Raw genomic sequence first — 15753 nt, 5'->3', positions numbered from 1 at the left:
TGGACCACGGGCAGGTGGATGAAGGCTGCCCTGGCCATGGGCTGCCCTGTGCACTCGCTGTTGGAGAGCTGCCTGCGCTGCATGGGGCCTCCTTCCCCTCCATTAAGCCGCAGCATGCCCCCCAAGATGTGCACTCCCCACGCACCGGGGCTGTGCAACATTCCCCCCACCACCACCACAGGTCGTGTACCTTTCCAGGGCTGTGCACTCCCTGGGCCACACAATCCCCCCCTGGGGCTGTGCACCCTACTCCAGGCCATGCAATCCTCCCTCCCTGGGTCGTGTATCCCCCCAGGGCTGCACCCCCAGGCCATGCAATAACTCCTGTGCCTGTGCACTCTACTCCAGGCCATGCACTCCCCCCCGCTGGGGCCGTGCAATCCCCCCGAGCCATACAACCCCCCCCCCCAGGGCTGTGCAAACCCCTTCCCCGGGTCGTGCATCCCTCCAAGGCTGTGCACCCCCTGGGCCATGCAATACCTCCTGGGCCTGTGCACCCTACTCCGGGCCGTGCAATCCCCTCAAGCCTTACAAACCTCCCCTCTGGGGCTGTACAAACCCCTTCCCCAGGTCGTGCATCCCTCCAGGGCTGGGCACCCCCTGGGCCATGCAATCCCCCCCCTCCCCGGGGCTATGCACCCTGCTCGGGGCTGTGCAATCCCTCCTACCCGGGTCGGGCATCCCTTCAGGGCTGTGCACCCCCTGGGCCATGCAATCGCCCCACCCCGGGGCTATGCACCCTGCTCCGGGCCGTGCCATGCCACGCAACCTCCCACCGCAGGCTGTGCAGCCCCCCCGCGCCGTGCAGCCAGGCAGTCGCGCGCGCGCGCCCACCCGCCCCGTACGGCCGCGCGCCGCAGTGCCTGCCGGGACTTGTAGTCGCCGCGGCGCCGGCGGGCCGGCGCGCCGCGGGGGCTGCCGGGAGCTGTAGTTCCCGGGCGACGCCGCGGCGCGCCGCTCCCGCCCGCGAGCAGTCGGCGAGGCGGCGGGAGGATGGCGGCCCGCTCTCTGCGGGCGGCGCGGCAGCGCTTCGGGCCCGTCCTCTCCCTCGGCGCGCGGCGGCCCGGCAGGTACGTGAGGCGGCGGCGGGGCGTCTCTCCTCGCCGTGTGCGAAAGTGTGTCTGTGTGTGTGTGTGTGAGGGGCTCTCTCCCCCTCCCCCCCCGCCATCGGCCGCCGCTGACCCCTCCCCCTGGCACGCTCGGCGCGAGACGTGGCACCGCGCCGCCGCGCCGGACCGGACCGAACCGAACCGGATCGGGCCGCTTCCGTGGCGCCTCGCCGCCGCCGCCGCCGTGCGAGGGGCCCGCGCTGCCCCGGCTTCGCCGCGGCCCGCCGGGGCCAGAGGCCGTGCGGGCGGCGGGGGCTGGTGCTGCGGGCGCGGCCGTGCCCGGTGCTCGCCGCAGGAAGGGCGCCGGGGCGGCTTGTGCCGGGGGTTGCTGCTCTGAGCCTCCCCGGAGGCGCCTCAGGGGCTCGTGTGAGGGCCTCAAACGCCTCCTCCCGCGCCCAGCGAACGGGAAGAAACCTGACGCACGCAGCGCCGTGCCGTAGGAGACGTCGGTACTAGAAGCAAATCTTTGCCTGGTAGCAGGAAATCAGAGCTCTGTTAGCGCCGGGAATCTGCCGGTATCGCTGGAAGAGGTGTAACTGCGCTGTTTCCAAAGGGAGCCAGAAATGGCCCACCCGTCTCAGTGCCCTCCCGCACGTCTTCCCTTCCCTGGATGCGGAGAACCTGATGCTTTGTGCAGTTTGTTCAGCTGACCCATAACGACTTGGTGCAAAAGGAGGAAGGGGTGGTGTGTTCTCAGTAAGCAGGCTCTTTCCTGGAAGGGTAAAACTTTCGGGTGAAAATGTCCCTGTGGTAAATGCAGCAAGTCACATTCTGCCCTTGTTTCCTGCTGTTTCACATATCTATGGATAACTTACCTTCTCTTTAAGGAGCCCTTAGTTGCTCATAAGAACTCCTGGACCTTTGATAAAGAGTGATAGAGTTTTGTCTAATTTTTATGTACTAATGTACTGTATATTTAACGTGCCCCTCAGGTTTTAATTTTGGTAATGATACAATTCCTATACCATAATAGGGGTTTCAGTGTGTTTTGGATGGTCAAGGAAAAAGGGCCAACTTAATTTTGTCAATATTTAGACAGAAAGAAGTGTCCAGTCATATTTTCAGACCATGTGGAATATGGCTTATGAAAGAGCAGTGAAATCCATAACAGCTGTTTTGGTTATTTCAGTGAAATGCAAGCAGCTGAAAAGGCACAAAATGCTTATTAATTTATTCTAGAGTTTTGTCTCTGAAAGAAACTAAAAGAGGATTTAAATACGAAAAAATAACCCTGGAGCATGTAATAGAAGCAACTATGTTTGGGACAAGATGTAAAGATGTGCGTCTGAAATCTTCTTTCATACGATTTATATTTGCAAAAACTGTTCTAAATATGTAGACCCTCTCTAAATATGCAGCAAGTTTGAAATAGATTTGACTTTGCCTGATGGAAGCTGAATAAGCATAATTCATGAAGGACAGCCAAAACCTACCACCAGTGTGAAATGAATCTTTATATATAAGTACTCTCTGGATGTGTCTGCATTGCAATAGGAGCAGGTCTCTATAGCAAAACAGTCAGTTGTGAGGACCAGACATCCATGCTGTGCATGTTTCAGAGACTTCTTACTTTGGACTAACTTTAATCTGGGTCACTGCCCATTTACAGCCATCATGCATTGAGGTGTGCTCCTGAAGTTTGTTCTCCAGTTTGGTTTCATGCGAAGGGAATCCACATAGTATTCTCTGACATCGTTCAATGATGAAACAGACCACAGTAAGTGGAGATAATTAGGAGATTCCTCTCTAAAGCACACTCCTGATCTGATCTAAACACTAATGGAGGTGTTTCTGTGTATCTCAGCAATGTGTGGTTTGTCATGCTGATTGGGAGGAGGAGCAGGAGTGCTTTAGGAGGAGTTGAGATAGAATCTTGTGTTCAGAGAGTACATGAAAGAGTGAGTTTGGGATTTGGGGGTATCATTCCTGTGCTCTAGAAAGTGAGATGATACTCTGGTTCTGACTACAGACCTGTTATTCTTATCATTAAATTCTAATCTTTAAGGACAACTGTCTTAAACCATATGGCTGCAATCAAGTTCTCTTCTACTTCTATTTATTTGCCCTTCTCTGACATTAGTTCATAAATTTCTTTGAATCACCAGCTCAGTTTATAGTCTCTTCACACCCTCTGGGACTTCCCCATGTCTGTCACTTCAGGATGTCTCGACTTCCTCCAGTGGGGTTTCTGCCTATTTTTAGGACAGTTGTTATCAAGATTGTTTAGAAGCTACAGCACAGTGCAGTGGACACACTGTAAATAGTGCTTGCCCTTTTTAGCAGAGTATTTCCTTCATCTTTGAGGAAGGAGTAAATTGAGCGGCCTTTTCAATTCTGCCTAATAGTCTTTCTTAAGGATTTCCTTTGGAGTCGGTCTGTGGTTCTTGCTTCTTGTCAGCAACACTTAAAGCAGGCTAGTTTAACCAACACATGATAGCTGGGGCTTTTTTTTGCATGGGGGAGTGTTTTGTGACTTGGTTTCACTAGCTGAAAAAAGGAGTCCATGCAAGCAACTCTCTGCTTCACGTAGGCAGGTCCCTGTAGCTGAAGCATCAGCTCGTCCATGCCCTTCTCCTCCTACACGCTAAAACACACCCATTTGTGTAGTGTAAATCACTTGCAAAGGGAAATGACTCACTAAGCTCTGCTTCTTGGATGCAAAAGAGTTAATTCATTTGTATAGTTTTCTAAAACTGCAGATGTCTCACCTGTGAGGTGTCTAGCAAAGTTGCTTTCTCAGCTGTGTTTCAGCTTGTTGCATCTGTAGCATGACTAATTTCCATCCCTGCAGCTCTTTAAATGAAAAGGGAGATGATTAAGTACAAAGTTTGCAGTTGATTCTTACGATGGACTTTTTTTTACAAAGAAACTTTACAGTTCTTTAAAGCTTCATTGATTGATTTTTTTTTTTTTTTTTTTTTTTTTTTTGGAAGGCTTGGTAAAGGGAGACTTTCTCTTTCCTCATCTCCGGTTTAATCTCCTTTTTATAGCTTTGGAAAAGTACTATGTTAACAAATCAACAAACCAAAATTTATTTTTAAAAATTAAACTGTGAATAACAGCTGCCTGTTTGTTGATTTGAATTCCAAAATAATGAGCCACTGCTATTTACAAGTATTCCCTTTCGCCTTGTAACTGAGGCAAACTAACTACATTTTTGTAACGTTGCTGGCAGGATCAGTGGTCATGATCTGTCTTCTTATCTATCTTTTACTGAGATAGTTTCCATTGCAGCACAAAATCCTTGAGCTGCTTTTATCCTAACAATTCACGTTACTGAAATTGTTACTCAGGATGCTTGCATGAGAAAAATAATATGACGCTTCCTTCAGAAGCATATAGTGAAATGAAAACACTTACCTAGGAGTGCAGTAACTTATGACTGACATCTGAAGTTGAATCAGCCAGCTAAACCTAGTTAGTGTATCTAGACAATTATACTAGCAGGATGAGAGATTTAGCTGGCATACTTCTTTTTTCTAAAGAATTGTTTACTTTTAGCATTCTGTAACTTTTAAGAAACACAAAACCCAATGTGTTCTCTTTTCTGCTTTAAACCACCGTTGGTAGTATGTTTAATAAAAGTTCAGTTCAGTGAAGCAAATGAAACCTGTACAGTGAGAAGTCTTGAACATACTGTGAAAGTTTTTGATTCCCTATGCAACATTTGTTAAAGCTTGAACTATTGTATGTTGATGATAGTTTCCAGCAAATCTATATTTAGGAAGCATATAAAATGCCACAGTGACAGGCATCTTAAAAATCATTCAAGATGGAGTATTGTGCCCCAAACAGATCTCTGCAGCAGTGGTTAAAATGTAGGGGGGTTTTCTGCGTCCGCACTCCTGGAACCTGGAATTGCAATGGCGGGTCCATATTTTGAAAGCAGCCTAGTTCTTTAAAGATTAGTGCAAGGAACATTCTATTTCAGAGCAAATGGATTTAGCAAAAGTATCTTCTGATTTGTAGTTGGTGTGTTATGTGTTGAAAAGGTGTGGTTTGACAAACAGATCGTGTTTTAAGCACCTACTTAATAAATAATCGTATGCAAATATAACTCAGGTGGGAAAAGGAAGTTTGTCATTAGTGTCATGGGACCTTTAGCAACCTTGTATTAAAGATAAAATGAGGAAACATCTGGGCTACTTAAGCAGGGAGTGGTAAGATGTGCTTAGTGGTCTTTGAGCAGATACAAATCTCTTAGACTGGACTTTGGCCAGCCAAATAAATCAGTCTAAGCCCAGGCTATGAACCAAAAGAGGTGTCAACACCTCTTCCCTTCCCACTGCTCTCCCTCCCATGTCTCTCCAGGCTTCACATGTTTGTCTTCTCTTTTCTGCTGGTACTTGCACTCATCTCTCAGCAAACCTTCTCAGGGATATAGACAGGAAACTGTTTTCATTGTTTTGTAGGGTTCGTTTTCTGCTGGTTTAGCTCCCTGAACCTTCATTCTGCAGAAACTGCTCAGTTCCAGTACTGGAATAAAGGCAGCAGCCCATCTTTTGCAGTTGCGGCTGTTAGGTCAGCTTAGCTGAATTGTTGAACCACACTTAAGTCTCATGACCAATTTGATAGATCCAGAAACAGAAGTAGTGCACTTTTGCAACAATGTACCCAAGCAATATAGCTTCCCCCAAAAGGAAGAAAGCTTAATGGTGCAGGCCTGGTAACATGAACTCAGTTATATTGATAGAGGCCCAACTTAGTATCTCCATGCAGTGTTGAATTGTGCTGTATAAACATACAAGTTTGCATCAGTGCCAGTGCAGTAATTTCTGCACCATGCTGCATTGTATTCAGTAGAGGTATGCGCTTAGTATATCCAAAACGCCTCTCTTAAAGAGGATGTTGAAAGCCCTGCTCTGAGGAAGAGGCCAGGTGTTCCTAAGAAAGGAGACACCCTTCCTTGTTAAGCAGATACTAAAATGTTTCCTGAATGGAGCTGTCTTGGAAGTAAACTGAACTTTCTTCTGCAAATTCTGTGTTTGGTGTAAGGTATGGGAGGGAGGTAGGCTGAGGCTTTGGTCTCTTTCTGACGTGAATGGGTTTTGTCTAGATCAGTTCTGTAAAAGCAGGTGGTGCCTCACTGTCTTGGTATCCTGCCTGTAGAAGGGGGAGTGAAAACTCTTGGTGTACCTCTTGGACTGACAGCATTATTACTAGTACCCAAGTGCTTTGAGAAAATAAAGTACAGAAGGAAGTGATAAATATTTCTTTACTTTTCATAATGTCTAGCCTGCTGTTGTTTCATCATCTTTTGACCAAAACTGTTTTCAGCCTGACTTCTATTATCTATTTTGGGGGGAATTTGTGAGATTTTTACAATATGGGATAAGCTCTAGGCACCTAGGCAGTGTTCATACACCACAGTCTAATTATCTGACTCCTTGGTTGTTTTGTAATTTCACCTGCAAGTTCTAGAATCAATCTCCTGGACGACCTCCTCCTGCTCTACCAATACGAACCATTGACAAGTATGCTTTTTAGCTGAAAAGTATACTGGCATGAAAATGTCATTGGAAACAAAGTTAGAATTCAACACTTGAGGTCTGAGCTTATTTTGGTTTTGCCTTTAGGACTGCTTTTCATTGCCAGTATAGCTAAAAATAGTTGAAGTGCTTAAAACTGTTGAAGTATATTAGTGACAATTTTCAGTTGATGCATTCCATCCCTTTTTCATGCTCTGCTAATGGAGCTGTGAAGATTCTGGCAGAAGGCTCCAGAATACATGCAGTAACATCTAGGATGCACAAAACTTGATCATGTACTGGATAATTCCTTTCTCTCTCTTTCCCTTTTTTTTTTTTTTAACTGTTCTTTGTGCAGTGGACACGGAAGCTGGGTACAGTCTAGCAATTGTTACTTTGTAAAAGAAACTGCTTGGCAAAAGGCTCAAAACTCTCCTCCTCTTCACTCAGGGGGAAGAAAACTGAATACCCCATGTATTATGTCTGTGTGCACCCAGGAGAATAAACATAACAGAGCATCCCAGAATTGAATCCTGTTAATTAGCAGTTTGGGACTCTGGTATGTCCTTCCAAGATTGTTAAATTGCTTCACTGAATTCCACAGCCGCTCCCCTGGTGTGAGTTACCTTTTGCAGTAACCATACCTTCTTAGAGAAGTAGGCTCAGCTCTGCCCGTGTATCTTATACAAGTGCTGTGGGTTTGCAGATCTTGCTGAATTTTGCTCAGAATGCTTGTTTTTCAGAAATCATGTTTAAACCAGCTCTGTGTTATCTGCCTCCTTTCCAAGACTACTTTGCAAAAATGTTTCTGGAGTTTACTGTCCTGTATTGACCACCTGTATTGGGATGTTACCTAAAATGCGACTGATAGCTTACTTTCCTGTCAAAATCTGACTCCTTTCAAAGTATGTCAGAGAAGTGACATATAGCTTCTGCAGTGACATGTGAGTCTTAAAAGAATTTTTCAAAACATCCATTTTCTGCGTTTTTGTGCTAGTTGCTTGTCTTTACTGAAAAGAGCTAAAATTTTATCGGCAATCCTACCTACCTATTTAAAGAGATCCTACTGTTAGTGATGACACTAAACTGGAATTCTTCTTTTTGACCCATTGTTACTTACTTTTTTTCCTTCTTTTTGTCACTAGGTTACATTTCAGGGGTTCCTCATTTGTCTTCAGCACCGCAGCTCAGCAGAGAAGTACAGGAGATGAGTGTGGCCCAGAAGATCCCCATGATGAGCCGAAGCATCCGCTTTCTGAATGTGCCTTAGAGCACAAAGCCATCAAATTGGAAGAACAAGTCCGTGATTTAACTGTGAGTATGCTACTGGAGTCTGTCTGCTGATGGCATCACTATGCCTTTCGTTCAGTCCTCTTGATACAGGAAACTGTCTTTCATCCCAAGCCTCTTCTGTAAGCGTTGTAACATGCACCCAGCACCACTGCACTGTGGCACCGTAAAAGTGGCTGTGCTCTAGCTGTGAGAGGGTGCACTGTGAAAGAATTACATTCTGCTTTCCCCAGAAACACCATCTGTCAGTAGTTCCTAGGAGGCAGATCCTGACAGTCTGATCCTGCATGGCAAAACTGTATGCTCAAGATGGTCTGGTCAAATCTTTCACGTCGTTGTACACGGAGAATGGCAGTAGTTTTGTCCTAATTAGTCACATACTGTGACATCGTGGATCCAGATAGTCTGAGAAGGGAAATCATCCTTAGTTACAGTGGTGTGGTGGAAATGGTGGGAATTGTTTTATAGGGACTTTCAAGAAAGGATTTAACTGAAGAGAGGATTAAATATCGCAGCACTGGACAATTCTGGAAATAATTGCCCTGAGAGTAATAAGATCTACTGCACCAAGAGATAAATCAGCTGATTGCAGATCTGTTGCTAAGACTGCCAATTCTCCTGCTAGAGAAAGGAGCATCTCAATAGCTGCAGAGTGAGTCATGCAAAAAGCATCAGCCTGACAATGCAGTGTTCAGCCGAGCTGTGTCCTGAATGCTTCAGGCCTTGACTTGGGCCCTTTGAGGGAGTTGCAGTTGTGCTGATTAATCAGTAAGGAGAGGAACTTGGGTGTGCATGTTCTAGTGAGAACTCTGGAGCCCTGCACAATCTTCTTACATGAAGTGGCTTCTTTTTAAACAGTTTCTAAGGGATTGTAAACTTGTCAGGAAATCAGTTTTCCTTCCTTGTCTGACATCTCCTCTTACTGTTATGGTTACAGGAGCGATACCGGAAAGCTTTGGCAGATTCTGAGAATGTCCGGAGGAGAACACAGAAATTTGTGGAAGATGCCAAACTCTTTGGTAAGCAAAGTGAGGCAGAGCTGTTTTTACTGCAGTGGCCTGCCTGCCTGAGCATAAAACGCTGATCAACAGCTTTTCTCTCTGCATTCTCCTGCCCTTGTTCATTTTAAAGTCTGGCGTGATGTTTGGCCTGGCTGACGGGTGTCTGGGCTTCCTAGCTATTTTTTCTGTATGTCCAGCCGTGTCATTTTGTGTTTGCCTCAGTGACTGTTTTGTTATCTTATTTTACTAAAATAGGTCTGGTGCACTTAACTGAAATCACAGTTTCTTCTGTATATTGAGAATTGACGCTTGGAGAGTATATTCTGTACTCTCAGCTGTGTTATCAGGTTGTGGTCTCTTTTACTGTGTTAAGAGCCCCTCCTCTTCTGCTCTAGTTTTTGTGAGGTAGGTCCTGCCTGGGACAAAGGTTGTCAATTTCTGTATCAAATATTCTTTAAAATTTCCCTAATAAATGTTTTGGTATTGATAAAGTGAGCTGGATTTGTAGCTTTAGCAACTGATGTACTAAACAAATGAAGAGGGAAAAAACTGCTGTTTAATCATTGCAGTCTGCCAGCACCATCTCTGAGAATGAGAAACTTTTATTCTCCATAATGCATTAATCTCAGAGTTTTAGCTAATTCCAGTAGCTTCAAATTAGAGCTGCTGTATATTTTCTTTCTGTTCCACCCACAGCGCTATAAAATAGCTGTTGAGGTCATCCTAGATGACCTGCCTTGCTGGTTTTGTTTTTTTGAACTGTTTGACATTTTATATGTAATGTGCTTTAGATTTGAAGAAAAATGAGGTTCTTTATTAGAAGTTGCTCGTGGGGCGAAGCATGGGGCTCTGTAGAGCATTAAAACACTGGTGCTTCTGCTTCTGGCTGCTCCTATGCAACTTCCTTCTCCTTCATGCTTTTTTCCTTCTATGCATGTTTAAACATGCATATGCAAGTGTAGACGGCACCAAGTTATTGTTTCTCTTTCTCTGTTTTCCTTATGTGTTTTTCCATAAGTCAGTTATGCTACCTGTGTAATTGAGGGAGGCTGGTTTTCTTGAAATTATTGCACTGTGTAACATGCTGCTTCTGGAAATGTGTGCAACCTGAATCCAAAATATTAAAAAACTTTGTTTTCTAATGAAAAAGACTGCATAACTTGAGAACAGCCAACCCAAGGACCATTTTGTCCTGTCCTTCCACAGTAGTTTTAACTTGTGAGTAAATCTGTGGATATACTTTCGAATGGTCATGCATTGTTTTTGCTTCCCCCCATTTTATTTGTTTTCTGTGTGCATGGACATTTATGTGAGTTGTTTGGCAAAATATTTTTTTCCTTGGAGCTGTGTAAGAGGGTGTTCTAAATCACAAGTCTTAGTCACAAGAACTTCTTGAAGTGAAATACCAATAATCTTACTCTGCTTTATCAGGCAGACTATATAATTGTTGTTCTTTATAGATATACCTTTCTTGCATATACTTTAATTTGGGGAGGATACTAGGATACTACGCATATAATACTAAAGCTTTGGCTACAGGAGAGGCAAGCACCACTCACTCTCACTGAAGCTGAAGCTAGTTAACAGCTTTCAAGATGTTTTCAAACTTCTGTGGCTTTGTGCCTGCCATTAGTACTGCAGTTCTGTATGTTCCATAGTTAAACTAACTTTCATTTACTTCTTGCTTCTTTGTGCCTGTAGGGATCCAGAGTTTCTGCAAGGACCTTGTGGAGGTAGCCGATATCTTGGAGAAGACTGCTGAGAGTGCCGCAGGAGAAGCGGAGCCTAGTAATCCAAATCCAACCTTAAAGAAAATCTATGAAGGCCTCTCTCTCATAGAGGCCAAATTGCAAAGTGTGTTTGCCAAACATGGCCTTCAGAAGATGAACCCTGTTGGTGGCAAATATGATCCATATGACCATGAAATAGTCTGCCATGTACCAGCCGAGGGAATGCAGCCAGGCACGATAGCGCTGGTGACTCAGGATGGCTATAAACTCCATGGGCGCACTATCAGACATGCACTCGTCGGTGTGGCAGTAGAGTCACAGGAATGACATGGGCTTACCCATTGGCATCTGGGACCTTAATGAGCTGAGGACCCTTTGGCGCTCAGTGACAACTGCAGCTGCATGTCTTTATTTATTAACCTAGGTTTATATTGTATGTTGGCTTCTTTACAATGTGTGCAGTTATTTTGCCATTAATTCTAAGGTACTTGTATATTTAATGTTCCTTTTTGGAGCATGTGGAGTAGTAGGAGTCCTGCTTTTTCTGTCATAGATGTGGCACTGTAGTCCCTCTCCCTGTTGCTGATTTCAAGTCTCCATTAAACCTTTTATGGGGAAGGGGGGGATATGAGAGAAAGAGAAATTATCAGAGAGCTAGGGAATCTTGTCTCCTAATTCTGTCTCTGAGACAGACTCCTCCTGTGGCCTTTAGGCAAGTAACCTCTCTGCCTCGGTTTCCCTATCTGTATTAAGGGGCTATACTAATAATTATTGACCTACCTCACAGGGATGTGGTGAGGCTTTTTCTTTGCAAGGCACTCAGGCGAGGAAAAGCTCAAAGTGCAAAGTATTATTATCAGGCTGGTTTTGGTGTCTTCCCTTGTCCCCAGATCCCTCAGGTGGCGATGAAGATGATCACTTGAAATGGCATTTAGAGCCAAATTTTTCTTCTCTCTTTTCAGGAAAGCAGTCCTGAATTAATGACATTTCTTTTATACTATAGTTGAATATTGATGAGGTTTTAAAGAGAATTCAGTTGTCATGGTCATGTCAAACTTTAATGTGTTCGTATTTGTTCTCCAGGTAAAATTTCAGCTTGCCTCCCTCTTTTGAAGGGTAAAATAGGGCGTGGTCCTTGGTGGAGCATAGAAATCTGTTCTCAAATCTCCTTCTCCAACCAAAAAGTGTATTTTGGAGGAGAGTAAGATCTCTTCCTTGATGAATATTTGTGCAGCCTCCAAGCATGATAAACTGTATACTCTTTGACGCTGCTGGCAGAATGGAGATATGCCCTTAAGTAAGAAATCTGGACTTATTTTATTTTCTCAAGCTCTCCAATAATAGTACTCAAATAACACTAACTTCAGTTCACATTCAGATTCTACTTTTGCCTGGTTGTGGTAAATATTATTTTTTTTTGAAGGAAGGAAGGACAAAAGTCTTTTCTACTAAAAGTCTCAAGTGTCCTTGAACCAGTTTTAGCAACAGTGACAAGAAAGCAGAGAAGCAGAAGGCTGAGAAAGTGAAAGCTGACCTGAAGCCATCCTCCTAGTTAGAGGCATGTTGTTGTCACAGTATGGCATATGTATTTCCCAGTGGTCCTCTTGCCTTGGGAGTCCATTCGTCTAAACTGAAAGAATTCAATGTCACTGAGTAAAGTCAGAATTTAACCCTTTGGAGAGTGATGAGCAGTACAGTGACAGAAGAATTATACAAACCTGACTATGGTCTGCATTACACAAAAAAAAGGCAGGAATGGTTGTGTTTGCAGGTTGCTTCTTACTGATTCATTAATTCTTGCCTTTTTGCTTCCTGGAACTAGATCTGTAGCCTGACAAAGTTATTTGAGATCTGCTTCTAAAACTGCTTTCTTTATGGTGGGTGCCATCACTGGTTTGGAAGGAAGCTTATTCTTCACCTGTTCCTTTGCAGGCTTCAGTTGCATAATCCTTGTGATGGACTTCAAGAATAAAGCAGACTTCAGTTAGCAGCTGTGAACAATCTTTTACGTGGGGAGATTGTGTAGAACATATGCAGCCTATTGATTGTCATTCCAGAATTTTAAGAAAGATGGACATTTCTCTTCTCATATGCCTCATGCAAGCTGCTTTAGTGGCAAGTGTATGTGGGTGACTCAGAGCGCCCTGCATTCTAATGATGCTTTTTGAAGTGTAGTTTTGTGCCTCTGAGTAGTTAGGTTTTCAGGCAGGTACCTGAGACTTCAACCCCGGAACAGTGCTCCATGGCAGCATTAGATCCCTTTGAGTAAGTCTCCAGTTCAGTTCTTACTACATTGTTGGAAATTTTAGAGAAATACCGGACTTTCTGTTCTGTTCTTTTTTTTTGCTGGTCATACATGGTGACTGGGTAACCAGGTGATGCTGCTACTCAAGACAGAGGATAGGTACAATATGAAAAGTGGCAGTGCAAGCCTTGCCATACAGCTTCATGACTGTCTGCAGCCTGCTCTGAGGAAACTGCATCTTGGGCTGGAAAAAGCAATTAGGTTCTCTTCTGCCTCTTCCATCCCTGGTATATCAGCTGAGTTTTTTTGCAGATAAGAGAGGAGAGCTGGTTATGGAAACTAACATGTAATGTAAACCTTTATATATAAGGAACTGAGCAAAACCAAAGTCATTTCATGTAACAAGTGGTTTTCAGTTATAAAAAGATTGCAACTTATCTGCGCTAGACTTCTAGTGTGCAACTAAAAGTGATCAGATCCAAAGCCTCTCTAACACTGACCCCGCTCAGCCACTTGACTATTAAAGTGTAGTACATCTACTTAGCCCATCTTTGGACTATTTACCAGGCCTTCCTGTCACCTTGACTAGTAATCACCCATTTTTTGCCTTAAGGAAATACCCTAAAATGCACTCTGAAACACCTTCTATCTGTAATGAGAGGTTATTGATTTAGGGTCTGCCTCTGGGATCTGAATTCACTGAGGTACTGTTGTTTGGCTAGAACAAAAATCTAAGGGGTCAGGGTTCCTGCACACTCTTCCTTACCCTCCCACAGGGCCTGTTTAATCATGGGCAAGCTATTTTCCCAATTTATGCCCCAACTTTATAACCCTATGAAACTTCTACAGGATCTTAACAGGCTTTTATGATGGTTACTGTAAGATTTACCCATTACTTAAAGACTTTTTTACAGAAACTACCAAAGAGAGAAATGCTGTTGCTGCTGTTTGTCCTAGCTTTCTGCTTCCTTTCAATTGTGAAGTGAAAATGAACTAACCAAACCTGGATTCCATCACAGAATTTAGACTTCTCAGACAAAATTTGATCCTCTTGCCTTTCAAGCACACTTAATGATCCCTTTTATTGTGGATAAGATTGTCTAAGGATGGATCAAATTTCTCTTTTCTAGATACCAGTCCCTTGTTGTCTTCCATGTTTGTGTAAAGCTTGCACAGTGGGACAGGTTCCTTGTTGCACTCTCCAGAATTACACCAGAGAGGAATCTGGCCCATAAGCTTTTTCTCTCCAGTCACTTTATTCAATGACTATTTAATAAAACACAGGAGTTTGTTAGAAGGGGCGGAATACCAGAAGAGGGGAAGTTTTGCATACATGTTAGTCATTTCCACTCTGTTAGGCCAGCCTTGAACTGAAGAACTTGAGCTGGGAGTGCAGGCAGCTAGATAACAAATGTATGCAGTGATGTGTGGAGATACATTGCTGCTCTTGGAAAACGCAGCCATGCTGTACACAGGCATTTGCCCTGTTCTGTGACCTTACCATATCCTGTCAGTGGGACATAATTTGAGTTGAACTCTTGGATGAGTCTTCAGTGGCACTGTCTCATGTGTGGCAGCGTCTTAACTCTCTGATCACGAGCAGTACAGAATGTGAATGTCACTTTGTGAACCTTAAATTCTCAGTGCTTCATCAGTAGAGCTTCTGTTGAAACAGCTGTGATAAATCAATGGCTATTAGCAGTCCTTTAATTTTTTTAAAAAAATGTATTTAAGTTCTATTGTGAATATTGTAGTATTTTTTTATTTTAAAATGCAAGATGTTTTGATATTTCTTGCAAAGTCAAATGAACAAAGCATTGCTAATCTCCAAAAATCGAAGTCCACTTAATTGGTGGGAAACCTGTATATATTGTATGTTTTTGTGTTTCTGTGCTCTTATTTACCCAAAGGTTCTGGCTGTATGAAAGAGAAGGACTGAAGTGTGGGAGTGGTGCACATAATTGACAACAACATTTGAGTTAATGTTGGAATGGGCTGATTTCTTTTAGATGTCCAGATACTGTCCATTTGCTAATAAAAAAAAAATGCAGTTATTTCTTTTTTCTTTTTTTCCCTTGCCTCAAACTGTTTCTCATTCTGACTGTCATTTGAGTTGGATGGGACCGTGGATTGTTTCTAGCTATTCCAGATCTGGCTGTACTGTCTAGGGCAGTGGACACCTTTGCTGAACATTTGGTTAGAAAACCTTTAGCTGGTCTCCAAGAAAGGTGCGTATGCATGCTTGGGTCATCTTTACTTCCACAGGTAAGTTGTCAGAGATTTCTGCACTGATCAACTCCCCAACAGGACATGTCATTCTCTGATACTTCCTTGCCTGCTTTCATTTCTGCTCCTAAGAAGTCTGCTCATAGACCATTGTGTAGAGTGATGCTCTCTGCCAGCATTGGATGCTTCATTCTGCAGAACTCTGCTGAGAGTTGAGATATTTGATACCTTGATTTATTTTTACTGTTCTGTTCTCTCATAGCTTTACTTTACTGCATTTTTCCCTATTTTGTGTATGGTATGTTTTAGCAGGCATACTCCACGGCAGCTCATTTCAGATGGCTTAATATACAGTGTGCATTAAAGCTTATGGTATCCACTGGTGGGTTATGATTTCATGAATTTGTTGGAGAGAGTGGCAGGTGCTCTCTGTAGGTGTGTGATTGCAACAGACTTACTTGATTCTCCCTTTCCTCATTCTCTAAGACCTTTGTACAGTATAGTAATGACCAGGCCTCCATTCCTGATTTTGGCTTTTTCTAGTAACAGTTTTTTCTGTGTCAGTGGGCCTCACTTTCCTTGTTTTCCTGAAGCTCTGAATGTCCCTGTGCACTTCTCATTCGAAAAGGCCTTTGCAGTTTGTTTATAAATGGCCTTTTGGGGGTAAGATTATATTTTATGTTA

The 15753-nt window shown here is 43.8% G+C and overlaps 1 protein-coding gene across 1 annotated transcript; it reads left to right on the top strand.

The window, feature by feature from the left end:
- The first annotated feature begins 987 nt into the window (after nt 1-987).
- Nucleotides 988-14916, top strand: GRPEL2 (GrpE like 2, mitochondrial). Its single transcript, XM_067304792.1, has 4 exons — nt 988-1070; nt 7723-7891; nt 8805-8886; nt 10570-14916. The coding sequence occupies exons 1-4, from the start codon at nt 994-996 to the stop codon at nt 10923-10925; spliced, it is 684 nt and encodes a 227-aa protein (XP_067160893.1). The 5' UTR covers nt 988-993; the 3' UTR covers nt 10926-14916.
- Nucleotides 14917-15753: the final 837 nt, after the last annotated feature.

This window comes from Apteryx mantelli, chromosome 14 (genome assembly GCF_036417845.1).
Source record: "Apteryx mantelli isolate bAptMan1 chromosome 14, bAptMan1.hap1, whole genome shotgun sequence".
Lineage (NCBI taxonomy): Eukaryota > Metazoa > Chordata > Aves > Apterygiformes > Apterygidae > Apteryx > Apteryx mantelli.
Note: the sequence above shows the minus strand (reverse complement) of the source record. Positions and strands in the feature narration are given on the sequence as shown.

Bases quoted from the DNA above. Each gene is read 5' to 3' on its own strand.
- GRPEL2 (XM_067304792.1), top strand. From the start codon at position 994: ATGGCGGCCCGCTCTCTGCGGGCGGCGCGGCAGCGCTTCGGGCCCGTC. The intron at 7,892-8,804 runs GTGAGTATGCTA...TTATGGTTACAG, and splicing joins AACAAGTCCGTGATTTAACT to GAGCGATACCGGAAAGCTTT. The intron at 8,887-10,569 runs GTAAGCAAAGTG...TTGTGCCTGTAG, and splicing joins GGAAGATGCCAAACTCTTTG to GGATCCAGAGTTTCTGCAAG.